This window comes from Procambarus clarkii, chromosome 28, assembly GCF_040958095.1.
Source record: "Procambarus clarkii isolate CNS0578487 chromosome 28, FALCON_Pclarkii_2.0, whole genome shotgun sequence".
Taxonomy (NCBI): Eukaryota; Metazoa; Arthropoda; class Malacostraca; order Decapoda; family Cambaridae; genus Procambarus; species Procambarus clarkii.
In genome coordinates this window covers 6971645-6996863 of record NC_091177.1, presented here as the reverse complement: position 1 = coordinate 6996863, position 25219 = coordinate 6971645, and the positions used below count along the sequence as shown (strand labels likewise).

General features: G+C 40.3%; 3 protein-coding genes across 3 annotated transcripts; all 3 read right to left on the bottom strand.

Moving 5' to 3' along the window:
- Nucleotides 1-593: 593 nt before the first annotated feature.
- On the bottom strand, nucleotides 594-1700 carry LOC123755171 (cuticle protein AMP1A-like). The gene is made up of 3 exons (XM_045737649.2): nucleotides 1586-1700; nucleotides 1141-1400; nucleotides 594-961 (listed from the first exon to the last, which is right to left on the bottom strand). Exons 1-3 carry the CDS (start codon nucleotides 1592-1594, stop codon nucleotides 718-720), a joined length of 513 nt encoding a protein of 170 aa, XP_045593605.2. The 5' UTR covers nucleotides 1595-1700; the 3' UTR covers nucleotides 594-717.
- Nucleotides 1701-13974: 12274 nt separating this feature from the next.
- Nucleotides 13975-15477, bottom strand: LOC123754891 (cuticle protein AMP1A-like). The gene is made up of 3 exons (XM_069332613.1): nucleotides 15440-15477; nucleotides 14725-14930; nucleotides 13975-14314 (listed from the first exon to the last, which is right to left on the bottom strand). The coding sequence occupies exons 1-3, from the start codon at nucleotides 15446-15448 to the stop codon at nucleotides 14113-14115; spliced, it is 417 nt and encodes a 138-aa protein (XP_069188714.1). The 5' UTR covers nucleotides 15449-15477; the 3' UTR covers nucleotides 13975-14112.
- A 3812-nt stretch (nucleotides 15478-19289) lies between these two features.
- On the bottom strand, nucleotides 19290-24100 carry LOC138369358 (uncharacterized). Its single transcript, XM_069332597.1, has 7 exons — nucleotides 24052-24100; nucleotides 23629-23870; nucleotides 23291-23506; nucleotides 22298-22654; nucleotides 20214-20256; nucleotides 19782-20023; nucleotides 19290-19658 (listed from the first exon to the last, which is right to left on the bottom strand). The coding sequence occupies exons 1-7, from the start codon at nucleotides 24058-24060 to the stop codon at nucleotides 19442-19444; spliced, it is 1326 nt and encodes a 441-aa protein (XP_069188698.1). The 5' UTR covers nucleotides 24061-24100; the 3' UTR covers nucleotides 19290-19441.
- Between the last annotated feature and the right edge of the window lie 1119 nt (nucleotides 24101-25219).

Here is a 25219-nt window from a genome sequence, read left to right as displayed (position 1 = left end):
TAGGTTAGGTAGGGTTGGTTAGGTTCCGTCATATATCTATGTTAGTTTTAACTCAAATTTAAAAAGAAATTAACTTATACATAATGAAATGGACAGATTTATCATTTCATAAGAAAAAAATTTGAAAAATATATACATTCAGGAAAACTTGGCTTATTAGGCATATCAGGGCCTTGCATAGTAGGCCGAGTACGACGTTCTGGCTACTAGGTACAACATATATATATATATATATATATATATATATATATATATATATATATATATATATATATAATATATATATATGTATATATAAATATTCTCTTGCATCAATAAAATATTATTATTAGTATTATTATTTAGACAGCCGGAAATCCGTCTGGTAGAGGCGAGGCATAAGGTCTTTGAAGGCTGACTTTGGAGAAACATCTGGACAAATTTTTGACACAAACGAAGCCTGTACACCATTGCTGACTCAATTATGTTGGTCACTTTTTTCCATGTTGCTAAATGAAAATTTTCTCCGATATATCGTGTTGTGTAATATTAATCAGGTGATCCCAAGACGTCAGCCAAATAATAAATAACATACAGGACAAAAATATAAAAAGTCAATGCCAGTTCAATGTAATTCGTGAAGAAAAATGAAATACATGAAGCATAAAGTACAGACGTAATAAATACATGAATCTGAACAATGATTTAGATAGTTGAGGCATCTTGGACGAGAAACATTTACTGAGGCTGGCCGTAGGTGAGGGAAGGAGCCTGATAGGATGCGGCAGCTCTTAATTCAGGGGTCTGCGCTCTGGCAGCGGCAGCGTCTTCCTCAGCAGCCTTGGCGATCTGGTCCAGCACGAACTGGGGGATTGGGTGGGGGAACTCAGGAGCCACTGGCAGCAGGTCAGACTCAGGCTGGAAGCCGTTCTCGTCGGCGACGTACTTCACAAGGACGGGAGTGCCGTCAGGAGCAGTGTAGCTGTTGGAGACGAAAACACCGTCACAATAAAAAAACAATTAAAGTTGTCGTTAATATTCACTGACCTTGATTATATGTCTCATATGAAGAATGATCAATTGGATATTATTTAGTATAACAGAAAATATGCGAAAAATTACACTGGTCAGTTAAAATTAATCCCGAGTCATAATACTCACGAGTATTGTCCAGACGAAACCACTGCACCCTCTGGCCCATCGGGAGAGCCACTCTCGGAAAATACGATGCCGTTGCCAGCTTCCACTTCAAAATTGTATTTTCCGTTATCGTCCTGGACACGGTCGTCCCTCAGGATGGGCACTATTTCAAAGGTGGCAGGAGCCTGAGCTCTGAGAGTGGGGGCGCTATAGGTAGGCTGGAGCTGATAGCCACCCTGTGGGGCGGCGACGGCAGCGGCCACTACAACAGCAAGGATCGTCTGCAGAAGTAATTCAATCAAGGAAAATGAACAAATATAATAATGTATAAATATTTAAAATTAACCCATAGAAGATATACAAATTTATCTGCACCACTAGTAGCATGATAATCATAATAACCGTGATATAACACCAAGTTGTTAATGAGAGATGCCCACGACCCACAAAGCGAAAGGGTACTTACGAACTTCATGACGGTGCTGGTAGCCAACAACTGGTGGTCTGGAGTAGGATCCTGGAGCTTATATAGTGCTGGTCACCTGCCTGGCCCGCCTTCCCGGCTCTGACCGCAGGCTGGGAAGGCAACTAGTCCACCTCCCCAGACATCCCCTTCACCCACTTGATAACCTTGTTCAGCGGAAGGAGAAATAATTCATTGGAAAGGAGCGAGGACCCTACAAGAATTTACGACAGTGCTCTGTAGTAGTTATGCAAGCTGGTGTACCTGAGAGGCAATATGTCGCCTCTGCAGCAGAGGAGAGTTGCATACATACATATATATGCATTATTTTGTATGTAGATTATCAATGGTAGCTATGCATAGTAGTGCTTGTGTTCTAAATAATATCAGGTATACATATTTATCTAATTACTGCTATTACAAATTATTGGGCAAGAAAATAACATTATATATATATATATATATATATATATATATATATATATATATATATATATATATATATATATATATATATATATTCCATTCTCCGCAAATATCTTTTACCACCTGGAGGGTGAAGAAACACTTAATCACTTAATCTTTCTATTTATATTGTCTGACGTTTAGTCTGCAATGTGACATCTTCAGAAATACACTCTGTTGAACTGACACAGGTATACTGAGCTTTCAAGTTTGTTTTAGATCTAGCTACTCAGAATGAAAAGTCCATGTACCACGGGCTATAATGAGCTCGTAATTGAGTTCGGTTATTCGCGATAACCTTGTTATCGTAAAGCTTTTGGTGCAGTGGATTGTCTTTCCATTCAATTCGATTAAGAGCCATTATTTCTGCAGTTTTAGCTAGGCAGCTTGTTAATGAGATGGGTCTTGGAATTCCTAGGTCGTTGGAATGGGATCTATAATTGCACTATTCCAAGAGGGTGGTCGAGTTCTTGATTGTTGTTGAAGGGAAGATTGTTGTTATTGTTTTAGATTTATCTACTCAGAACAAAACGGTCCAAATAGAACGGGCTATGGTGAGCACGTAGTGGACTTACCTGGCACAGGAGCCGGGCTGTAACTGGCTTTCAAGGTTGTTGTTGTTGTTGTTTAAGATTCGCTACTAGCAGCAAAAACTTCCACGTTGCACGGGCTATGGCGAGCCCGAAGTGGACTTAAATGGCACAGGAACGGGGCTGTAACTTCTGTGGCTTTCAAGGAGAAATCTAATTTTTTATAAGTGTGGGTACACCTCACTCTACGATAGAACTGATGAGTTAGCCAAGATTTTTGCTCATAAAGTGGGAATTAATTACCATCTTGGACTGCCTTTGAGCAGTCTGCGGGCAGTAATATTCCGGGAACATCAACAAAGTCTCGTAGACTTGAGGCAAACTGAAATTCACACCAGTTGCTCCGTTCATTATCATTCTATTATGCAGCAAGAACTGCACGTCTATGGATCATCCTTTAAGGTTAGCAGATTTCTAGATGTTACCACTGCTAGGCTTAGGCTCTGCTACAAGTACCTCTGGGAGTTTGTTACATCTGCTGATGTAGATTTGACTAAATGTAAACTCTGTCAGCAGAACTATTCACATACTTTTCTCATTATATGATGGAATGTAAAAAAATCGCAGAATTCAGAGATAACACCATCAATGGAGTCCAAGAAACGTGTAAGTACTTCGTTCATGATGATATACTGCCATGAATCTTAGCGAAATATCCAAAATGTGCTTAATCTAGGTAATGCATGCACATGACTGTAACGCTGCCGCCCAGTTGAGTGGGTGTGGAGCAAGACTAGTTACTGTATGACTCACCATAGATGTAGAGTGCCTTGTATAGTGACTGTTGTGAGCCTCTTGATGAATTAAGTGTGATTCAGAAGATTATCGATGTGTATATGTTTTTGTGCAAATGATTGTATATATATATATATATATATATATATATATATATATATATATATATATATATATATATATATATATATATATATATATATATATATATATATATGTACATGTATATATAACATTAACAATTGTGTAACTAGCTTCAAAATATTGTCACTTGTTTAGCTAAACAAACTATGGGGTTCAGTTCCTGAACCCATTATGTGCCTCTGGAATCCTTTCCACCGCCGCCCACGGGATAGGTATGGGGTGCATAATAAAGAAAGAAATTTAATTGAATTCTACGATTCACCTAAACCCCATAACCGTAGGGAGCGCCGAAGGATAGGGTGAGGCGATTGTTACCTGACTCTGGCTTCTAGCTGTCCACCAGGTCTTCCATCTTCTTTCTAGATGAATGGAGGACCACCGAACAGTTGTATACTCGAAGTCGAATTCATCTGGATCTTGACTACAGGTGTCAGCTCCGGAATGAACACAGCCTCAAGCTTATGAAGCTTCTTACGGTCGTCGGTGCGTGTAATTACTGTCGTATCTTTCACTATGTCTTGGCGATTCAGGATGATGCTGTGGTGTTGAGAATGATGTTGCTTAATACTTCCGTCTTTCAAATGAAGTGTTAGACGTCTTCTCAGTGTATTTGTCGGATGTCCAATTTAGAACATATTTTGGAGCACTCAGTCTATAGAGCTTCATTTGTATGATTACACTACATTAGTACACCTCTGTTTGTCAGTGGACGCCGAAATGTTATTTCTCATAATGAGGGAAGATGTACTAGGGTTGTTATAATAAATAATTATAATAAGACGACCAATGGTGCGGTGGTCACGTTACCTTGTATGTTTGAGGGGGATCCTGGACGTCATGGGTTCGAATCCTGGTCGGGTCATATAGAGTTCTTAGGGATCTATGGCTTACGCGTTCATGCAGCCTTTCTCACTTATATATATATATATATATATATATATATATATATATATATATATATATATATATATATATATATATATATATATATATATATATATATATATATATATATATATATATATATATATTTTATATATTGAGATAAGAATTGTATATGCAAGTTTAGGGCGAGAACTCTGAGAGGATAAGCAGAGTGGTTACGTATGTTAGTAAGTGCTGAGAGGTTACGTATGTTAGTAAATTCGTAAGTGCTGGTGCTATCTACGGGCAGAAAATGACACTACCAACAGGACACCTATTAACAGTCATTAATGCGTGGGCCTGTTACGATGTATCTTTGTTTGACTTTTGAGGCCTGTGGTTTTTTGTTTCTGTGCATTTTTCTTCGACTATGCTGTGTGTCGTGTGTGTGTTCTGGTTGTGTGGCATGATGTCTGCTGTTGAGTGGTGTGACACATGGTTCGTGTGTTTTGCGTTTGTTTTCGTTGTATATATATATATATATATATATATATATATATATATATATATATATATATATATATATATATATATATATATATATATATATATATATATTTGTTTTGTTTTTACCTTTGGTTTCATTGTGTGTTTTTGTAGGCTTTTGTCGTTACTGACACCTTTGGCGCGCTCGTTTGAGTAGTGTAGCTTTTGTGTTTTTGTATGTTTCTATGTATTTGTATTGTTTTTTTGTTTTCACTTTTATGTTATATTGCTTTGTGCACCTTGTCATCTGTGTTATTGTTATTCTGTGTTCCTTGTTATTATATGCTTCACTGTAGGATGTTACTGTGTATGTTCTGTGTTGCTTTTTTGTATTATGGTATATGTCGATGTGAGGTGTTGCGATTATGCTAGGTTTTTGGTGCTTCGGTGTCTTTTAAGCTGTATTTAATTTGTTTTGCAAATAAAAATAAAAAATAGTCATTTACATGCAGGGTCAGCGTACTCAACGAGGTCTCACAACGGATGTATTCAGCAGAGCTGAGAATTAAGTCATTATTATCCAAGTTCCTGTGGTACAACCGGACGTTTGCCAGTATGGCATATGCTGCCCCTCATTATTTTGCTGATGATCCTCTGTTGTTAGATTTCGAGTTATGTCTAATCTTAATTCTTTCTCTTTTTTGAAGTTGGAAGTTGCTTTCCCTTCATCCTGCCCTGTATTTGAGGCCTTCTTGTTCCACTTCGTATTCTGAAACCCTTGCATTTGTCAGGGTATTAAAGATTAGTAGCCATTTCTCAGACCATCTCTGGACATTGTCTAGTTCATATACTTCTGATTTGGAGTTACCAAAGTGTAGTTACAGGATGAGAGTTACGCTTGTGCTGTCCCGTCTTCCCAGTACTCTTTGTCGTACAACGCTTTGAACTACTGACGGTTTTGGCCTCCACCACCTTCTCACGTAACTTGTTCCAACCGTCTACCTCTCTATTTGAAAAAAAAACTTTCTGATATTTTTTTTGGCTCCTTTGTTCTCTTAGCTTGAATCTGTGTCCACTTGTTCGTGAAGTTGCTGCTTTCAGGAATTCCTCTTTGTCAATTTGGTCGATTCCTGTTAGTATTTTATAAGTAGTAATCGTATCATCTCTTTTTCTTCTATCTTATAGTTTTGGCATGTATAATGCCTCTAGTCTCTCCTCGTAAATCTTGTTTTTTTCACTTCCAGAATCCATTTTTATCATGCCGTTGAACTCACCTAATTGTTCTCACCTAATTGTGCTTGCGGGGGTTGAGCTCTGGCTCTTTGGTCCCGCCTCTCAACCGTCAATCAACAGGAGTACAGGTTCCTGAGCCTATTGGGCTCTATCATATCTACACTTGAAACTGTGTATGGAGTCAGCCTCCACCACATCACTGCCTAATGCATTCCATTTGTCAGCCACTCTGACACTAAAAAATGTTCTTTATATTATCTCTGTGGTTCATTTGGGCACTCAGTTTCCTCCTGTGTTCCCTAGTGCGTGTGTCCCTTATGTTAAATAGCCTTTCTTTATCTACCCTATCAATTCCCTTGAGAATCTTGAATGTGGTGATCATGACTCCCCTAAATCTTCAGTCTTCCAGCGAGGTGAGGTTTAATTCCCGTAGTCTCTCCTCGCAGCTCATACCTCTCAGCTCGGGTACTAGTCTGGAGGCAAACCTTTGAACCTTTTCCAGTTTAGACTTATCCTTGACTAGATATGGAGCTGCATACTCCAGGATTGGCCTGACATATGTGGTATACAAAGTTCTGAATGATTCCTTACACAGGTTTCTAAATGCCGTTCTTATGTTGACCAGCCTGGCATATGCCACTGATGTTATCCTCTTGATATGGGCTTCAGGGGACAGGTCTGGCGTGATATCAACCCCCTAGGTCAATCTCTCTCTCTCCGACTCTTGAAGTATTTCATCTCCCAGATGATACCTTGTATCTGGCCTCCTGCTCCCTACACTTATCTTCATTACATTACATTTGCTTAGGTTAAACTCTAACAACCATTTGTTCGACCATTCCTTCAGCTTGTCTAGGTCTTCTTGAAGCCTCAAGCCGTCCTCCTCTGTCTTAATCATTCTCATAATTTTGGCATCATCAGCAAACATTGAAAGAAATGAGTCTATTCCCTCCGGGAGATCATTTACATATATCAGAAACAGGATAGGACCTAGTACAGAGCCCTGTGGGACTCCACTGGTGACTTCACGCCAATCTGAGGTCTCACCGCTGTGTGTGTGTGTGTGTACTCACCTAATTGTGCTTGCGGGGGTTGAGCTTTGGCTCTTTGGTCCCGCCTTTCAACTGTCAATCAACTGGTGTACAGATTTCTGAGCCTACTGGGCTTTATCATATCTACATTTGAAACTGTGTATGGAGTCAGCCTCCACCACATAACTTCCTAGTGCATTCCATTTACTAACTACTCTGACACTTAAAAAATTCTTTCTAACGTCTCTGTGGCTCATCTGGGTACTAAGTTTCCACCTGTGTCCCCTTGTTCGTGTCCCTCCCGTGCTGAAGAGTTTGTCTTTGTCCACCCTGTATATTCCCCTGAGAATTTTGTAGGTGGTTATCATGTCTCCCCTTACTCTTCTGTTTTCCTGGGATGTGAGGTTCAGCTCCTTTAGCCTTTCCTCGTAGCTCATTCCTCTCAGTTCCGGGACGAGCCTGGTGGCATACCACTGGATCTTCTGTGTGTGTGTGTGTGTGTGTGTGTGTGTGTGTGTGTGTGTGTGTGTGTGTGTGTGTGTGTGTGTGTGTGTGTGTGTGTGTGTGTGTGTGTGTATCATTACATTCCGTTCCTGCAGCATCGAGCAGCTAGCGTGTGGACCATGCAGTATTGCAATATAGTAGGAAGGAGGACCCCGGGAAGGGAGCAGATTAGAAATACGTCTCAAAGAAGATGGAGGTTTGTGCAAGTGCAGGCAAGACTGAAGTAATCAAGCTGGCTGTATAGCGACTGGGGAAGGGGAAGATAAAAATATTATTATATAAAGGAACCTGGAATATGTTCATAAACATTTCTGCAATTGACACAACCATGTAAACATATTTAAATTAAGATAAGGCAGTCTTTTTAATTGAAAAACTCAATCTATACAAGTAGGGATATTAGAGTATCAACTTTTTGTTCCATTTCAACTTAAACTCTCATCTCTCTCTCCGTCCATGTAAATAATGAGTGTCTACGTAAATCCAAATGTCGTGATGTATTACTGAAAATCATTCATACATAAATGATTATCATTGAATTCATTAGAGTTCCAGGTTGGTCGGTTTTTAGCCCATCATGACCAAGTCAGTTAAGGCAGGTGTCTGGGAATCACCAGAACGCAAGTTCAAGTCACTACATTGCCTGAAAGTGATATTCATTGATATATGTAATATTTTTCTTGCCTATCTGATGAGCATATTAACCAACTTTGGTTCGGCATCCTAAAGTGGTGACAGGTTAATTAGACTTCGAGTGCCTTATATATCAACTATTCACGCCGACTTCTCCTCGGCTACATTATGTAAATACTTAAAGAAATTCTAATAATTTAATTTCTTGTTGCATAAACTTTTCAATTCCTGCTGTGTTTTATTGTATTCTTGAAAGATCAAGAATACAGAAATCAATCGTGACTTTACAGACGACGTGAAATTTCTGGATTGTAAAAGAAACGTATATCTGGCAACCCGCGTGCGTGCTTGCGCGGCGAAGCCCGTGCCTTACGGGCTATTCATGCCCGTGCCACCTCTTGGGTGGCTTAATCTTTATCAATCAATCAGTCTTGAAATATTAGTGAACTCTGAAGGGTTCATCTGGAAACGTTTCGGATATATAGTCAGGCTGTTGACGATTCCCCAGAAACCGTAATAAGAGCAGTTAAGGAGAAGGACGATTCAAACAGCAACAAGCCTTAGATGTCTCTTCTGCTAAGCAATCACAGAAAAATCCCTATTGTACAATCTCCTAGAATGTGAAGCAACCAACGACCCTAGAAGAGTTCCAAGAGTCCCTGAATCTTGCAGCAACCACCCTGAAGCCATGATCACTGCATGGTGATCATGCTGGACACCAAAAATGGTGTCCAGCAGCTGGACACCATCATAAATACTGTGAAGCAGTATCCTCCCCCGCGATAGCAGCTACATGGTAAGCACTGAGTTTAAATGTGCGCTCAGCACACAGCGACCAAAGATCACATATCCTCTAAACATTTATCACTTACTTTATTCCGGACTTTATGCAGCGCCCTTCGCTGCCGCCGGGCAATCGCCTTACCCGGGATGATTAGGGCGGTATGGGGAGCATATTGTATGAGGTATCCTAGGGATGATTTTCCAGACAACTATGTGTAGGCTTTCTCATTTCATGTATATGTTGTAGGCTCTTCAGGCTTTAGCTTTATTGTAAATATGTATTGACTGTATCGTGTGGGTGATTTGGTGTCCATTTCGGACTGCCTTGTGTGTTATCTTTCTGTGTGTTTTTGTTGCAATGTACTTATGTCTTTATGTGTTATTCATGTGTTTGTGTTGGGTTGGGTTTGGGGGTTATTGTTCTGTTACTTTGCACTTTTGTTGTTGGTTTGTTTATTTGTCTTTTCTTTGTAATGTATTTATGTAGCATGCTTTTGCATGTAAAAAAAAAAAAAAAAACTTATGTGTTGGGTGCGCATAAATAATTCAGCCTAATCTCCTGCTTATAAAGTACTTATAGTAATGATGTGAACCTTCGTACATATATTGATGCAATTGACAATTAGAAAGTATAATTTGATACTATTGAAGTCAGTCAAACCGGAAACTTTTTTATTGCTTTTTTTTTACATAGGTGGGTACGAGAACAGGAGACTTCTGACTCCTGTTAACAGGCCGAGAACTTTCCCGTCCCATATATATAATGGTAAGCCTAATCCACTAGTTTAACCTGGGATACGACATGCCAGTCATTTAACAAACAGGTACCCAATCACTGCTGGGTGAACAGATGTATGCAGTTAAGGATTGGTGCCAAGACAATCCTTCTCGGCCAGGAGAAGAACCCAGGCCAAATTGCTTGTTAAGTGCGTGGCGAGTATGTTACCAATAAGTAAATAACCTTATCTTATCGTATGTTACCAATAAGTTAATAATGTTTGCTTATTAACTTACCATCCTGTGTGATGGAGATTTTTAGCATCACGTAGCTAGTTTTTTGACACACTCTGTGCTCCCCTTCATATAGTCTAGGGTTGCTGCACAAATGCAGATGTACCTAAATGTATTAATAATAATAATAATAACAAATCAGTAGCATTATTTCAACTCGTCCTCCTGTTTAGATGGTACTTTATGTACCAATAAGTTAATAACCAAACAACCTATAGTTATACATGGCATCTGAGGTCTAATATAGTACACATACTGTAAATGCTATACTAGACCTAGGAATATTTAAGTTTGGTTTTTAGCATTATTTCTCCAGACTCTATAAAGCGAATAGTACCAAATTTTACTATCTAATTGTTCATTATGTTAGTATATTTACGATGGTCCACATAGTTACATAAAGTACCTTCTAAACAGGAGGACGAGTTGAAATAATGCTACTTATTTGTTATTATTATTATTAATAATACATTTAGGTACATCTGTATTTGTGTAGCAATCCTAGATTATATGAAGGGGAGCACAGAGTGTGTCAAAAAACTAGCTACGTGATGCTAAAAATCTCCATCACACAGGATGGTTAGTCTTACAGAGACATGTGGTAAGTAGTCTGCACTGGCAGACTCTGGGTGTATTATGAGGATTTCATCATGAACACAAGAGTGAATAAGGCAGCAGTGATACTAAATGTCCCCATCTCGCTGGATGGTTAGTTACACAGTTACAATATTATCATATGATAAAATTCTATTGACTCGGTCCAGAATATTTCATGTCCACCGACTTTATTTATATACAAGAGTTTTTACATTCTTGTACAGCCACTAGCACGCATAGCGTTTCGGGCAAGTCCTTAATCCTAATTTTCACACACACACATATCCCCAGGAAGCAGACCGTAGCAGCTGTCTAATTTCCAGGTGCCAATTTAATAGGTGAACAGGGCCATCAGGGTGAAAGAAACTCTGCCCATTTGTTTCCGCCTCTGCCGGGGATCGATCCCGGACCCTTAGGACTACGAACCCCGAGCGCTGTACACTCAGCTGTCAGGCCCCTAAATGAACTTCTCGAAGTCCATTCCCGGCCGGCTTACGCAGGCCCCTTACACCCCATTAGTCACTCTGCAAAGCTTGCTGACGCTAGTTCCAAGTGTCTGACCTCCAACCTTGGACAGCTAAATAAACAGACCGACTGGCGGACATGCTTTTTTATATGATTGATGTTTGGCATAACCTAAAAACACAATATAAACGTTAATGGCTTAAATATTTAATGACTATTTTCTTCATCCAAGTGGTTGGGCAAAAGTCCTTCCCCCCGTCCCATCCCCAATCCTTATCCTGACCCCTTCCCATTGCTACATAGTCGTAATGCCTTGACACTTTCTCCTGATAATTCCCTTTCTCCCTTCCGTTTTGTTGACGCTTTCCTACAATTAATTTTACTGTTTTATTTTAATGCATAAAATTAAACATTGTTGATTGTTGTGGCATGTCAACAGGATAATAAGCCAGACCTCAGGACATAAAGTAAGTCTGGTTGGGGGACCTTTCGAGGTCATCATGGTTCAGTCGGTAGTGTGTGTGTTCATTGGAGGCACAGGGATGCGGGATCGGTCCCAATTTCCCGCCTCAATAGCTTCTCGTTTTTCATTCGTTCTTAATAGTTAATTATTATTAAGCTTTCGTGCGGGAACTGGAACTTTAGTTATCATAACCACTCACGCTTACAAGAACTCTCACGCTTACAAGAACTTTCTCGCTTACAAGAACTCTCTCGCTTACAAGAACTCTCTCGCTACAAGAACTCTCTCGCTTACAAGAACTCTCTCGCTTACAAGAACTCTCTCGCTTACAAGAACTCACGCTTACAAGAACTCTCTCGCTTACAAGAACGCTCACGCTTACAAGAACTCTCTCGCTTACAAGAACTCTCTCGCTTACAAGAACTCTCTCGCTTACAAGAACTCTCACGCTTACAAGAACTCTCTCGCTTACAAGAACTCTCTCGCTTACAAGAACTCTCTCGCTTACAAGAACTCTCTCGCTTACAAGAACTCTCTCGCTTTCAAGAAAGAATTAATTAACGAATCTTTTTCATAGTAAATTTTCACTTTCAACGTGGTGTTATACGCAGCATGAACTGCTTTGCGACCATTAACATGAATGGTTTAGAAATACCGTGATATATCCCAAGCCTTAAATTGAATACCTATGTATATATCTATGCGTTATAAGTAGTATGAATGTATATTCCTGTGTATGTATGTATTATATATGTATATTCATGTGTATGTATGTTGTATGTATGTAGTATGAATGTATATTCATGTTTATGTACTATGAGTGTATATTCATGTGAGTGTGTGTGTATGTTTTTATGTATGAAAGTATGCAAAGGTATATGTTTTTACGAATGTAAGTATGTCAGTGTGCATGTTTAAAAGTAAGTATGAAAGTGTGTTTTTACGAATGTATGTATGCCACCGTGTACGTTAATACGTATGTAAGTATGCAAGTGTGTATATTTTTACATATGTATCTATGCAAGTGTGTATGTTTTTACGCATGTAGGTATGCACATGTATAGTCACATTACATAAGAACAGAGGAGTGATAGGTGAGTTTGGCGTAAAAAAAAAAATATTCTTGAGACGCTTGATTAGGGAGAGTGAAAGTACAATTGCTGAACTGAGCTGTTTGGCTGCGCATGCGTGATGAGGGTTCAGGGAAGAGGTGCTTCTCAGACACCCAGGAAGGTCTTTGACCCATTGGAATGTTTATATATTTAAAAGCAGCTTATCTTCATTTAAAAATTAATTTATATATATATATATATATATATATATATATATATATATATATATATATATATATATATATATATATATATATATATATATATATATATATATATATATATATATATACATATCGAATCCTGGCCGGGTCAAAGAGTTCTTAGTGATCTATGGCTTGCGCGTTCATGCAGCCTTCTCACACATGTTGAACTCAGTGTGGCCCGTGCATGCGCCAGAATTTGATGAAAAACTGTACCCAAATGGATCCATGAGTGTCGTCGGGGATTGATCAGTCAGGGAGCTTAGTTAATAAGCACCATGACTGACCAATCCTTATAGACGATCATTGGTGCGGTGGTCACGGTACTGTGTACGTTTAGGGGTGATCCTGGACGGCATGGGTTCGAATCCTGGCCGGATCAAAGAGTTCTTAGTGACATATATATATATATATATATATATATATATATATATATATATATATATATATATATATATATATATATATATATATATATATATATATATATATATATATATATATATATATATATATATATATATATATGCAGAATAACCACATATGAAAAATAGAAAATGCTTAACGCGTTTTCGGCTAATTCGCCTTCATCAGAGCAAAGTAGAATGAAGATAAGTTTGCTGATCAGACCTTTATATCCGCCTGGGCAGATCACCTGACCACCAAAAATAAGTGGAGGAAAGGAATTATAAGAAAGAAGGTAACCTTTACCTTCTTTCTTATAATTCCTTTCCTCCACTTATTTTTGGTGGTCAGGTGATCTGCCCAGGCGGATATAAAGGTCTGATCAGCAAACTTATCTTCATTCTACTTTGCTCTGATGAAGGCGAATTAGCCGAAAACGCGTTAAGCATTTTCTATTTTTCATATGTGGTTATTCTGCATACTTGGATCAGTGTTTTTGTGATCATTGTTGCATATATATATATATATATATATATATATATATATATATATATATATATATATATATATATATATATATATATATATATATATATATATATATATATATACATACATATATACATATATGAGGCAATGCTTATCCTTAAATAAATAAAAGCTTGAGATGATAACAGTTATTTATTATTCTTCATAATAAATTACAGAACAACATATCATGTTTGCAGTGTGTTAATTCAATGATATTAAAATTTCTTTGAACAAAAGTCTTAATCTATATAACATTAAAATTAGCAGATGGGAATTTATGAATCATATCGGGCGGAAGGTTGGCTGCGGGCAGCAGCAGCGTCTTCCTCAGCAGCGAAGGCGATCTGGTCCAGCACGAACTGGGGGATTGGGTGGGGGAACTCAGGAGCCACTGGCAGCAGGTCAGACTGGGGCTGGTAGCCGTTCTCGTCGGCGACGAATTTCACAGAGACGGGAGAGCCGTCAGGAGCAGTGTAGCTGTTGTAAAAACAAAAATATAATATGCAAATTAGTAAACAATTCTTGAAAAAGAGTTCAGCATTAGATATATTAATCATGCATATTCATAAGAATATTATATTGTTATATACATGTGTATGAATTGTTTTGCTTTTTATACAAGTAGGATCATGAGTACTCATATTTTTATATGATCTTTATAATTACAATGTTGGATGGCAATTTACAATGTTTCCTATTACTTCTTCATTTTTCTCACCGACACCCAATTTAACTCACTATTCACCAACATTATTTTGTGCTTTATACCAGGATTGAGTATATATATATATATATATATATATATATATATATATATATATATATATATATATATATATATATATATATATATATATATATATATATATATATAATACAATACTTACGAGAATTGACCAGACTTGACCACAGCACCCTCGGGACCACTAGGAGAACCAGCCACGTTCAAGATGATGCCGTTGCCAGTGTGCACGTCCAGGTTGTACCTGCCGTCCTTCTCGTGGACACGTTCGTCCCTCAGGATGGGCACCACCTCCTTACTATCGTACTGAGGGGCGGCGGTGGCCACAGTGGCCAGCACGGCTAGAACAACCTGTGGTACAGTCAAAACTATACATTTTGCACGATATATATCACATTTTCGATACTTTGCAAGTTATGGACAATATTTTGCGAATTTTGAATGATAATTATCAAATAATTCACTTTATTTTACATTCCATGGGACGTAAATTTACAAATTTGGTACGATATTTGGACAATAATGCACGCTATTTTGTAAATTATTCACGATATTAAGATAATAATTCACGATATTTTGCAATTTGACAAATATTTTCTTTACGTCACTAATAAAACAAAATATATTTAATGCATTTCGAGTATATAAGTCAACAGTATATGAAAGTAGCTTTTGGAGTCAAACTTAAAAGATATTTTGCATTTCTGCTCAAATTCTGTCCACGTAAAAGTTTCAAATGTTTCATAGGAAGTACAGGTAAATGCAGTATATATTTCACGATTAAAATAATTTTTTCTCCAATAATTATACGTCTTCAAACAACGACACAACTTGGGCAGACAGAAAGCTTGAGTACTTACGAACATCATGATGCTGGCTATCTGCAGGAACTGATGCCTGGAAAGGAAAGGACGGCTGTATTTATATCCAACGTTCTGTGATAACCAGTTGCCAGTTGTGATTGGGAAGAGCCAAGTCGTGATCAATTTTTTTTTCCATTTCTCGCGCTGATATTGTTCTGGAGCGTTACAATTACACTGGAACCTATTATATTCAGAATTAAAGAATAAATTATTAGGGTAACTCACTAAAGGATGCTACGAAATCTGTCGTATCCAAGATGAGTTTGAGTCATCTTCAGTAAAAAAAAATAGCAAGCAAGCATTTCCTGAAGCTGCAACGTTGTCGTCAGCGCTCAAACAGGTTCTTCGGTGCGATATTCACTTTCTTTTGTTGACGTCATCATTGATAAATGCATAGCAATGCATGAAAATGCAACGAAATCTAAAATGTTATAGATTCACTCGCCTACGAGCAAACATACAGCCATTTACAGATACGCATAAGTAATTATTAACAGAAGGCAACAGTCCTGGAAGTACATGAAAAATCGTTTATTCATACCCATAAACATGCATACACACAAGTACAATATACACATATTTATGTAATAAAATAATGTGATAAAATATATTGCTTGACCTCTTTCATGCATTGTGTTTCCATCTGAGACTGGAAGTGACCTCTCCTGACACCAACCTCAAAAGCTGTACGAAGACCATGAACAGTTACTCGACCCTCCTTTCACACACACTCTCGACCCTCCCTTCACACACACATTCGACCCTCCCTTCACACACACTCTCGACCCTCCCTTCACACACACTCTCGACCCCTCCCTTCACACACACACTCGACCCCTCCCTTCACACACACACTCTCGACCCCTCCCTTCACACACACTCTCGACCCCTCCCTTCACACACACACTCGACCCCTCCCTTCACACACACTCTCGACCCTCCCTTCACACACACTCTCGACCCTCCCTTCACACACACACTCGACCCCTCCCTTCACACACACACTCTCGACCCTCCCTTCACACACACACTCTCGACCCCTCCCTTCACACACACACTCGACCCCTCCCTTCACACACACACTCGACCCTCCATTCACACACACTCTCGACCCTCCCTTCACACACACACTCGACCCTCCCTTCACACACACACACTCGACCCCTCCCTTCACACACACACACTCGACCCCTCCCTTCACACACACACACTCGATCCCTCCCTTCACACACGCACTCGACCTTCCCTTCACACACACAATCGACCCTCCCTTCACACACGCACTCGACCCCTCCCTTCACACACACTCTCGAACTTCCCTTCACACACTCTCGATCTTCCCTTCACATACACTCAATCTTCCCTTCACACACTCGATCTTCCCTTCATACTCACTCGATCTTCCCTTCACATACACTCAATCTTCCCTTTGCACACACATACTCGATCTTCCCTTCACACACACTCAATCTTCCCTTTGCACACACATACTCGATCTTCCCTTCACACACACTCAATCTTCCCTTTGCACACACATACTCGATCTTCCCTTCACACACACTCGATCTTCCCTTCACACACATTAGATCTTCCCTTCACACACACACTCAATCTTCCCTTTACACATACACACTCGATCTTCCCTTCACACACACTCAATCTTCCCTTCACACACACTCGATCTTCCCTTCACATACACACACTCGATCTTCCCTTCACACACACACACTCGATCTTCCCTTCACACACACTCGATCTTCCCTTCACACACACTCGATCTTCCCTTCACACACTCGATCTTCCCTTCACACACACTCGATCTTCCCTTCACATACTCGATCTTCCCTTCACACACTCGATCTTCCCTTCACACACAATCGATCTTTCCTCACACACATACTCGATCTTCCCTTCACACACACTCAACACATACAGTCATGGGGGAGACTTGTTCAACACTCCCCTTCACCAGTGACACATTTAACAGTACCTCAACGTCCCTAGTGTGCCTTCTCTGCCCTCAGTAACACTCCCCCGCCTCCCAGTAACACTGCCCCGTCTCCCAGTAACACTCCCCTGCCTCCCAGTAACACTCCCTCGCCTCCCAGTAACACTCCCCCGCCTCCTAGTAACACTCCCCCGTCTCCCAGTAACACTCCCTCGCCTCCCAGTAACACTCCCCCGTCTCCCAGTAACACTCCCCTGCCTCCCAGGAACACTCCCTCGCCTCCCAGTAACACTCCCCCACCTCCCAGTAACACTCCCCGCCTCCCAGTAACACTCCCCCACCTCCCAGTAACACTCCCCCACCTCCCAGTAACACTCACCCGCCTCTCAGTAACCTTCCCTATCTCCTAGTAATACTTCCCTGTCATTCAGAAATACTTCCCCGCCTCCCAATAATAATTACCCCGCGTCAAATTAAACCCGTCCGGGCCTCAGCCCCTGCATCATCTCTCTCGTCATCTATCTCATCCCCAACTCGCCTCTTTCCCTGACCCCAGCTGATGCTCTCGTCCTTCTCCTCTTCCTTCTCTTCTCTCATCTACTCTCCTCCTCCGTCTACTTCTCCGCCTCTTCCTCCTCTACTGCCTTTTCCTCAGCCTCCTTTCCAACTGTAGCTGGAATTTATTCAGTTCCTCCTCAGAGGAACTGCATGAATTCCTCAAGTAGATAAATCCATTCAGTTTCACTAGCTGAGTCCTATCTTCTGCTGCTGCCAATAGCATTTCAATGAGGTATTCGTGTGGATTGGGGGTTGGTGGATAGGGGTAAGTGTTCGTTCATTTTACGTTCTTAGCTCCATGAGTGTGTGTGTGTGTGTGTGTGTGTGTGTGTGTGTGTGTGTGTGTGTGTGTACTCACCTAGTTGGACTCATCTAGTTGTGCTTGCGGAGGTTGAGTTACGGCTTTTTGGCCCAGACTCTCAACTGTCAATCAACTGGTATACAAATTCAACTTACTGGGCTCTATCGTATCTACATTTGAAACTGTGTATGGAGTCAGCCTCCACCACATCAATTCTAATGCATTCCATCTGTTAACTACTCTCCCACTGAAAAAGTTCTTTCAAACTCATTTAGATACTCACTTTCCACCAGTATCCCATTGTTCGCGTACCATGTGTGTGTGTGTGTGTGTGTGTGTGTGTGTGTGTGTGTGTGTGTGTGTGTGTGTGTGTGTGTGTGTGTGTGTGTGTGTGTGTACTCACCTATTTGTGCTTGTTTACAGCAATGACTCCTGTCCCATTTCCCTATCATATCTAGTTTTAAAATTATGAATAGAGTTTGCTTCCACAACTTGTTCCTTAAGTGCATTCCATTTTTACACTACTCTCACGCTAAAAGAATACTTCCTAACATCCCTGTGACTCATCTGAGTTTCCAGCTTACATCCATGTTCCCTCGTTCTGTTATTATTCCGTGTGAACATTTTATCTATTTCCACTTTATCAATTCCCCTGAGTATTTAATACGTTCCTATCATTTCCCCCCCTCTCCCTTCTTTTTTCTAGTATCGTAAGGTTTTGTTCCTTCAGACCCTCTTCATATCCCATCCCTCGTAACTCTGGGACAAGCCTCGTCGCAAACTTCTGAACCTGTTCCAGTTTCCTTATGTGTTTTTTCAGGTGGGGACTCCATGATGCAGCGGCATACTAGCTCTAAGTATGTGCGTCTGTGTGTGTGTGTGTGTGTGTGTGTGTGTGTGTGTGTGTGTGTGTGTGTGTGTGTGTGTGTGTGTGTGTGTGTGTGTGTGTGTGTGTGTGTGTGTTACTGCGTGTTACCTAGCAGTAACATATTATCCATGAACAAACTGAATAAAATTATACAAATTAAATAAAACAAGCATTTATCATAAGTTATCCATATTTTATTTAACCACCTACAAATAAATAGCGAGGATAAAAAATAGGAGAGTACCACATAGAAACTGTCTGTATACAACTCGTCATAATATAGCTAGCCACTTGCTATATTTAGTCAGTAATGTACTCAGTAATTTACTGAGGAGCACCATATGTCCTGGATGGGCCGTTGGACTCTTCGCGGGCGCGCTCAGCGTCTTCCTTAGCGGCGAAAGCGATCTGCTCCAACACGAAATCGGGGATTGGGTGGGGGAACTCAGGAGCCACTGGCAGCAGGTCAGACTGGGGCTGGAAGCCGTTCTCGTCGGCGACGTATTTCACAAGGACTTCAGTTCCGTCAGGAGAAGTGTAACTGGAGATTATATGCATTAGTGACAATGGGAATTTTTTGGGGCTCCTATGAAAAATATATATAATTGAAAGAAACGGTGATTTGCGGTAAAAACCTAATCAATTAACGTTCAGTAATACTCACGAGTATTGTCCAGACTTGACAACAGAGCCATCAGGGCCACTGGGAGAGCCTTTCTGGGACAGCTTGACGCCATCATCAGTCTCCACTTCGAAGTTGTAACTGCCGTCGTCTTCTTGGACACGATCGTCCCTCAGGATGGCCACCACCTCGTCAGATTCACCGCTGTAGCGGGTAGGAGACGGTGCTGGGGGGGCGTACTGGGGGGCGGCGGCGGCCACGGTGGCCAACACGGCGAGAACAATCTGTGCAAAACACTCATCATACTTAGTTTGCTTCAGACGCTGCTTGGCGAAGTTGCAGCTTTTTCACAAACATTATCTGAGATAAAACTTTTCTTTTTATAAAATAATTGACACTATATGAAAGCATGAAAGCTTTTTTAGTATAATTTTTAGTATAATTCCTTAAAACCCGGACGAATGGTAGACTTACAAGCTGCATGATGGTAGACTCCAATTGGAACTGATGCTGAATCCTGAAGAGCGCCAGTATATATAGCACGAACGAGTCGACAGTTGCCAAACACACATAAAAATTGTCTCTGAACAACTAATTTTTATGTCACTCTACTTTTTTTCCAGATTGTCGTCCTTGAACCCAATACAAAATATTGGATTCAGGGGAGCAGCATTTATATGCGGACTCTGTCTCTTGAGTTATTTTGTGTCTTGTGAACGTGACAGATCCAGGTCAACGGTACTCAGTTTACTGTATAACTATAAAACGACCTTTTTTGTGGACGGGTTGTTGACAGGACTGACGTCAAGCCCTGATGCCTTTTTTTAATGCTACCACGGAGCGTTGAACATTTTATTAAGCCAAGACCTAACAAAGGTATGTATAATCAGATATTTGTTCCCTATAACTCATTCCATTCCCAGGGATGAATCGGATACTATAGGAAGAGGATTTTACATTTCACTTGCTGCCTCCTTTTGTATCGAATGTGATGTTTTGTCTGTTTCTATAGCTGTTGTTATTTCCAATTCCTGTAGTTGATTCCTGAATTCTTCTCGTTACATTGCCACTTCAGTGATACATTCATGTAGGGGGTGGGATTGGGGATGGGATGTCTATTCAGTTTGGGCTCTTAGCTCTTTGTATGTCTGAGAGTTTGAGAGAGAGAGGGAGGGTTTGTGCATTTATACTCACCTTGTTGTGCTTTTAGGGGTTGAGCTTTGGCTCTTTGGTCCCGCCTCTCAACTGTCAATCAACTGATGTACAGATTCTGTAACTTATTGGGTTCTATCAAATCTACATTAGAAACTGTATGGAGTCATGTCTCTGTGGCTCATTTGGGTACTAAGTTTTCACCTGTGTCCCCTTATTCATGTTCCACCAATGCTACATAGTTTGTCTTTGTCCACCCTGTCAATTCCCCTGAAAATTTTGTAGGTAGTGATCATGTCTTCCCATACTCCTCAGTCTTCCAGGGACATGAGGTTTAGCTCGCATAGCTTTTCGTCGTAGCTCATACCCTCAGTTCTGGGACTAGCCTGGTGCCTTATCTCTGAATCCTCTCTAACTTTGTCTTGCGTTTAACTATATATGGAAGCCAGACTGGAGCTGCATACCCCAGGATTGGTCTGACATAAGTGGTATACAAGGTCCTGAACGATTCCTTACACAAGTTTTTAAAGGCAGCTTTTATGTTGGCCAATCTAGTAAATGCCTCTGATGATATCCTTGTGATGCGGGCTCCTGGGGACAGGTTCAGTGTGATATCAACCCCCCCCCCCCCACCTACATCTTTCTCTCTATACATCTCTTGCAGGATTTCACCTCCCAGATAGTACCTTGCATTCAGCCTCCTGCTCCCTTAACCTATTTTCATTCCTTTACTCTCTCCTGAGTTTAACTTTAGTAGCCATTTTCTAGACCTTTCCTCCAGTTTGTCCAGGTCGTCCTGTAGTCTCTGTCTATCTTCCTCTGTCTTGATTCTTCTCATAATTTTTGCATTATCAGCAAATATTGAGAGGAATGCGTCTATACCCTCTGGAAGATCGTTTACATATATCACAAACATGATGGGTCCAAATACAGAGCCCTGTGAGACTCCGCTCGTGAGATCTCGCCACTCTGCTGTCTCGCCCCCTTAGAGTTACTGGCGGTTTCCTGTTGCTTAGATACTCCCTTATCCAATGGAGCACATTACCCTTTTCTTCTGCCTATTTCTCCAACCTTCGTAACAACATTTTTATGGAATAATGTTTTAAAGGCTTTCTGACAGTCCAAGAAAATGCCGTCTGGCCACCCTTCTCTTTCTGGCCTAATTTTTGTCGCCTGGTCATAAAATTCTATTAAGCCTGTGAGGCACGATTTACCATCCCTGAACCCATGTTGGTAGGTTGTTACAAAACCTCTTCCCCCCTCCCCCCCCAGATGTTCTACGAGAATTTTAGTAACGATCTTCTATATCACCTTGCATGGTATGCAAGGTAGGGAAACCGTTCAGTGCCTCGTGCCTGGTACCCATTTTTTATATTGGGACTACATAAGCTGTTTTCTAGCTGTACGGTAAGTCTTCTGTTTCCAGTGCCCTGTTATACACCATAGAGAGTGGCCCACTTAGAGCTTCTGCATCCTCTTTTAGTATCCATGTTGAGATTCTGTCAGGCCCAACAGCCTTTGTCACATTCAGCCCCAACAGATTCATTTTGACCTCATCACTGGTGAGATAAAATTCCTCCATGATTGCTTGGTTTGTCGCCTCCTCTCCTATTACAGGGGCATCTCCTTGCTCTATTGTGAGGACCTCCTGGAATCTCTTGTTGAGTTCTTCACACACCTCCTGGTCATTCTTTGTGTACCTGTTCTCATATTTTCTCAGTTTCATCACTTGTGCCTTCACTGCTGTTTTCCTCCAGGTGTGGCTGAGGCGGTTTCGTTTGGGTCTTGGTTTTACTTGCGATGTAATTTTCATATTGTCTCTCTTGCTTCTCTCCTCACTCTGAGATACTCATTACTGGCCCTCTGGTATCTCTCCCCCTGCTCTCTATTGTTGTGTTATTCCTGTAGTTTCTATATGTTCTTGTACTCAGTTTCTTTGCTATCTTTCAATCCTAATTGAACAATGGATTCTTCTGTTGCTTGTGCGTGGACATGAACGAATGTGTGTGTGTGTGAGAATACGATGCCTTTTTGACATCTCACGCAAGTATTTTATTATGTTTTAAAATGGATGATTTATAGCGTATTTTAGTTATTTTGTATTTCCTAATTTTCTTTTGTTAATCGTATAAGAATAGTGTTTGCTTGTATCTGTAAGGTTAAGTTTGTTACAACACTAAGTTTCAAATATACAGTGAAACATATGAGATGATCGACCAACAAACTAGGTATACAAAATAAATAAGACAAGTATTAATAAGAATTCATATAAATTTTATTTATCAACCTACAAATAAATACTGTGATGAAAAATAGAAGAAATACAAATAGAAAATATTTGTAAAAGATTTGCCATAAAACAGCTAGCCACTTTCAGAGCAGTAATTTACTCAGTAATTTACTGAGGAGCACCATATGTCCTGGAGGGGCCATTAGACTCTTCGCGGGCGCGCTCAGCGTCTTCCTTAGCGGCGAAAGCGATCTGCTCCAACACGAAGTCGGGGATTGGGTGGGGGAACTCAGGAGCCACTGGCAGCAGGTCAGACTGGGGTTGGAAGCCGTTCTCGTCGGCGACGTATTTCACAAGGACTTCAGTTCCGTCAGGAGCGGTGTAACTGGAGATTATATGCATTAGTGACAATGGGAATTTTTTTGCCACTTATGAAAAATATATATGATTGAAAGAAACGGTGACTTGCGGTAAAAACCTAATCAATTAACGTTCAGTAATACTCACGAGTATTGTCCAGACTTGACAACAGAGCCATCAGGGCCACTGGGAGAGCCATTCTGGGACAGCTTGACGCCATCATCAGTCTCCACTTCGAAGTTGTAACTGCCGTCGTCTTCTTGGACACGATCGTCCCTCAGGATGGCCACCACCTCGACAGATTCACCACTGTAGCGGGTAGGAGACGGTGCTGGGGCGGCGTACTGGGGGGCGGCGGCGGCCACGGTGGCCAACACGGCGAGAACAATCTGTGTAAAACACTCATCATATTTAGTTTGCTTCAGACGCTGCTTGAAGACGTTGAGAATTGTTCACGAACATTATTTGAGAGAAAACGTTTCTAGTTGTATAATTAATTGTCACTGTATGAAAGCATGAAAGTGTTTTCAGTATAATTTGTCTTAATACTCAGATAAATGGTAAACTTACAATGTGCATGATGCTAGACTCCTAATGGAACTGATGCTGAATCCTGAATAGCGACAGTATATATAGGCCAAACGAGGCAACAGTTGCCAGTCATGCACTATAAAAGCTGCTTCTCCACATCTAGTTTTTGTGTCAATCTTGTTTTGTTTTTTTGTCCAGATTATCGTCCTTGAATTCAATAAACAATAATATATGCGGCTTCTGTCACTTATGATATATTTTCTCTTGCAAACGTGACGAATCAAGCAACGGTTTTAATGGATGGGTTGGTGACCGTAGATGACAAACACCTTCATATAGGCTCTTTAAATGCTATCGCAGAGCGATAGACAGTTCATGAAGCTAAGACTTAAGAAAGGAATGTGTAATCGTTGTGTTAAACTGATATTTATTTTATAATTACTTGAAAGAAAATGAGTCTAAAGATCACGAATTGCAGTATTATATCCTGTTACGAAGGAATACTGCTCCACCTCCCAGTAATACTCTCTCGCCTCGCAGTAATACTCTGCCGCTATCAAGTAATACTTCCCCAACTCCTAGTATTAGTCCTCTGCTACTTCTCAGCCTCCCAGTAACACTTCTCTGCCTCCCAGTAACACTTCCCCAGTCTCCTAGTTGCACTTCCCCCGCCCCGTAGTAATAATTACCCTGCATCAAATTTAACATTGTCTCGTCTCTGACTTCCATCCCAGGCTTCTCCCTCGTCATCTCTCTCTTCCCTTCAGCTCCCCTCTCTCCCTGACCTCAGCCCTTGCTCTGTTCCTTCTCTTTCTTCTCTTCGCCTTCTCCTCCCCTTCCACTCTAATAGACCTGGACACGTTTTATATTTCTCTCTTATTCCTACTTGAGTTTCCAGTGCTGCATTTCTCTCTATAAGAATTACAAACAAAGGAGCTGTAACACAAGTATTGTGGTCAGGAATATATATTGCTTTCAGTATTAGTCTCTGGTTATCCACCATTGTTGAAAGAATTATATATATATATATATATATATATATATATATATATATATATATATATATATATATATGTATATATATATATATATATATATACTTTTAGTTACGATCAGTTTATGTTGTGTGTATACATGTGGGTGATATATATATATATATATATATATATATATATATATATATATATATATATATATATATATATAT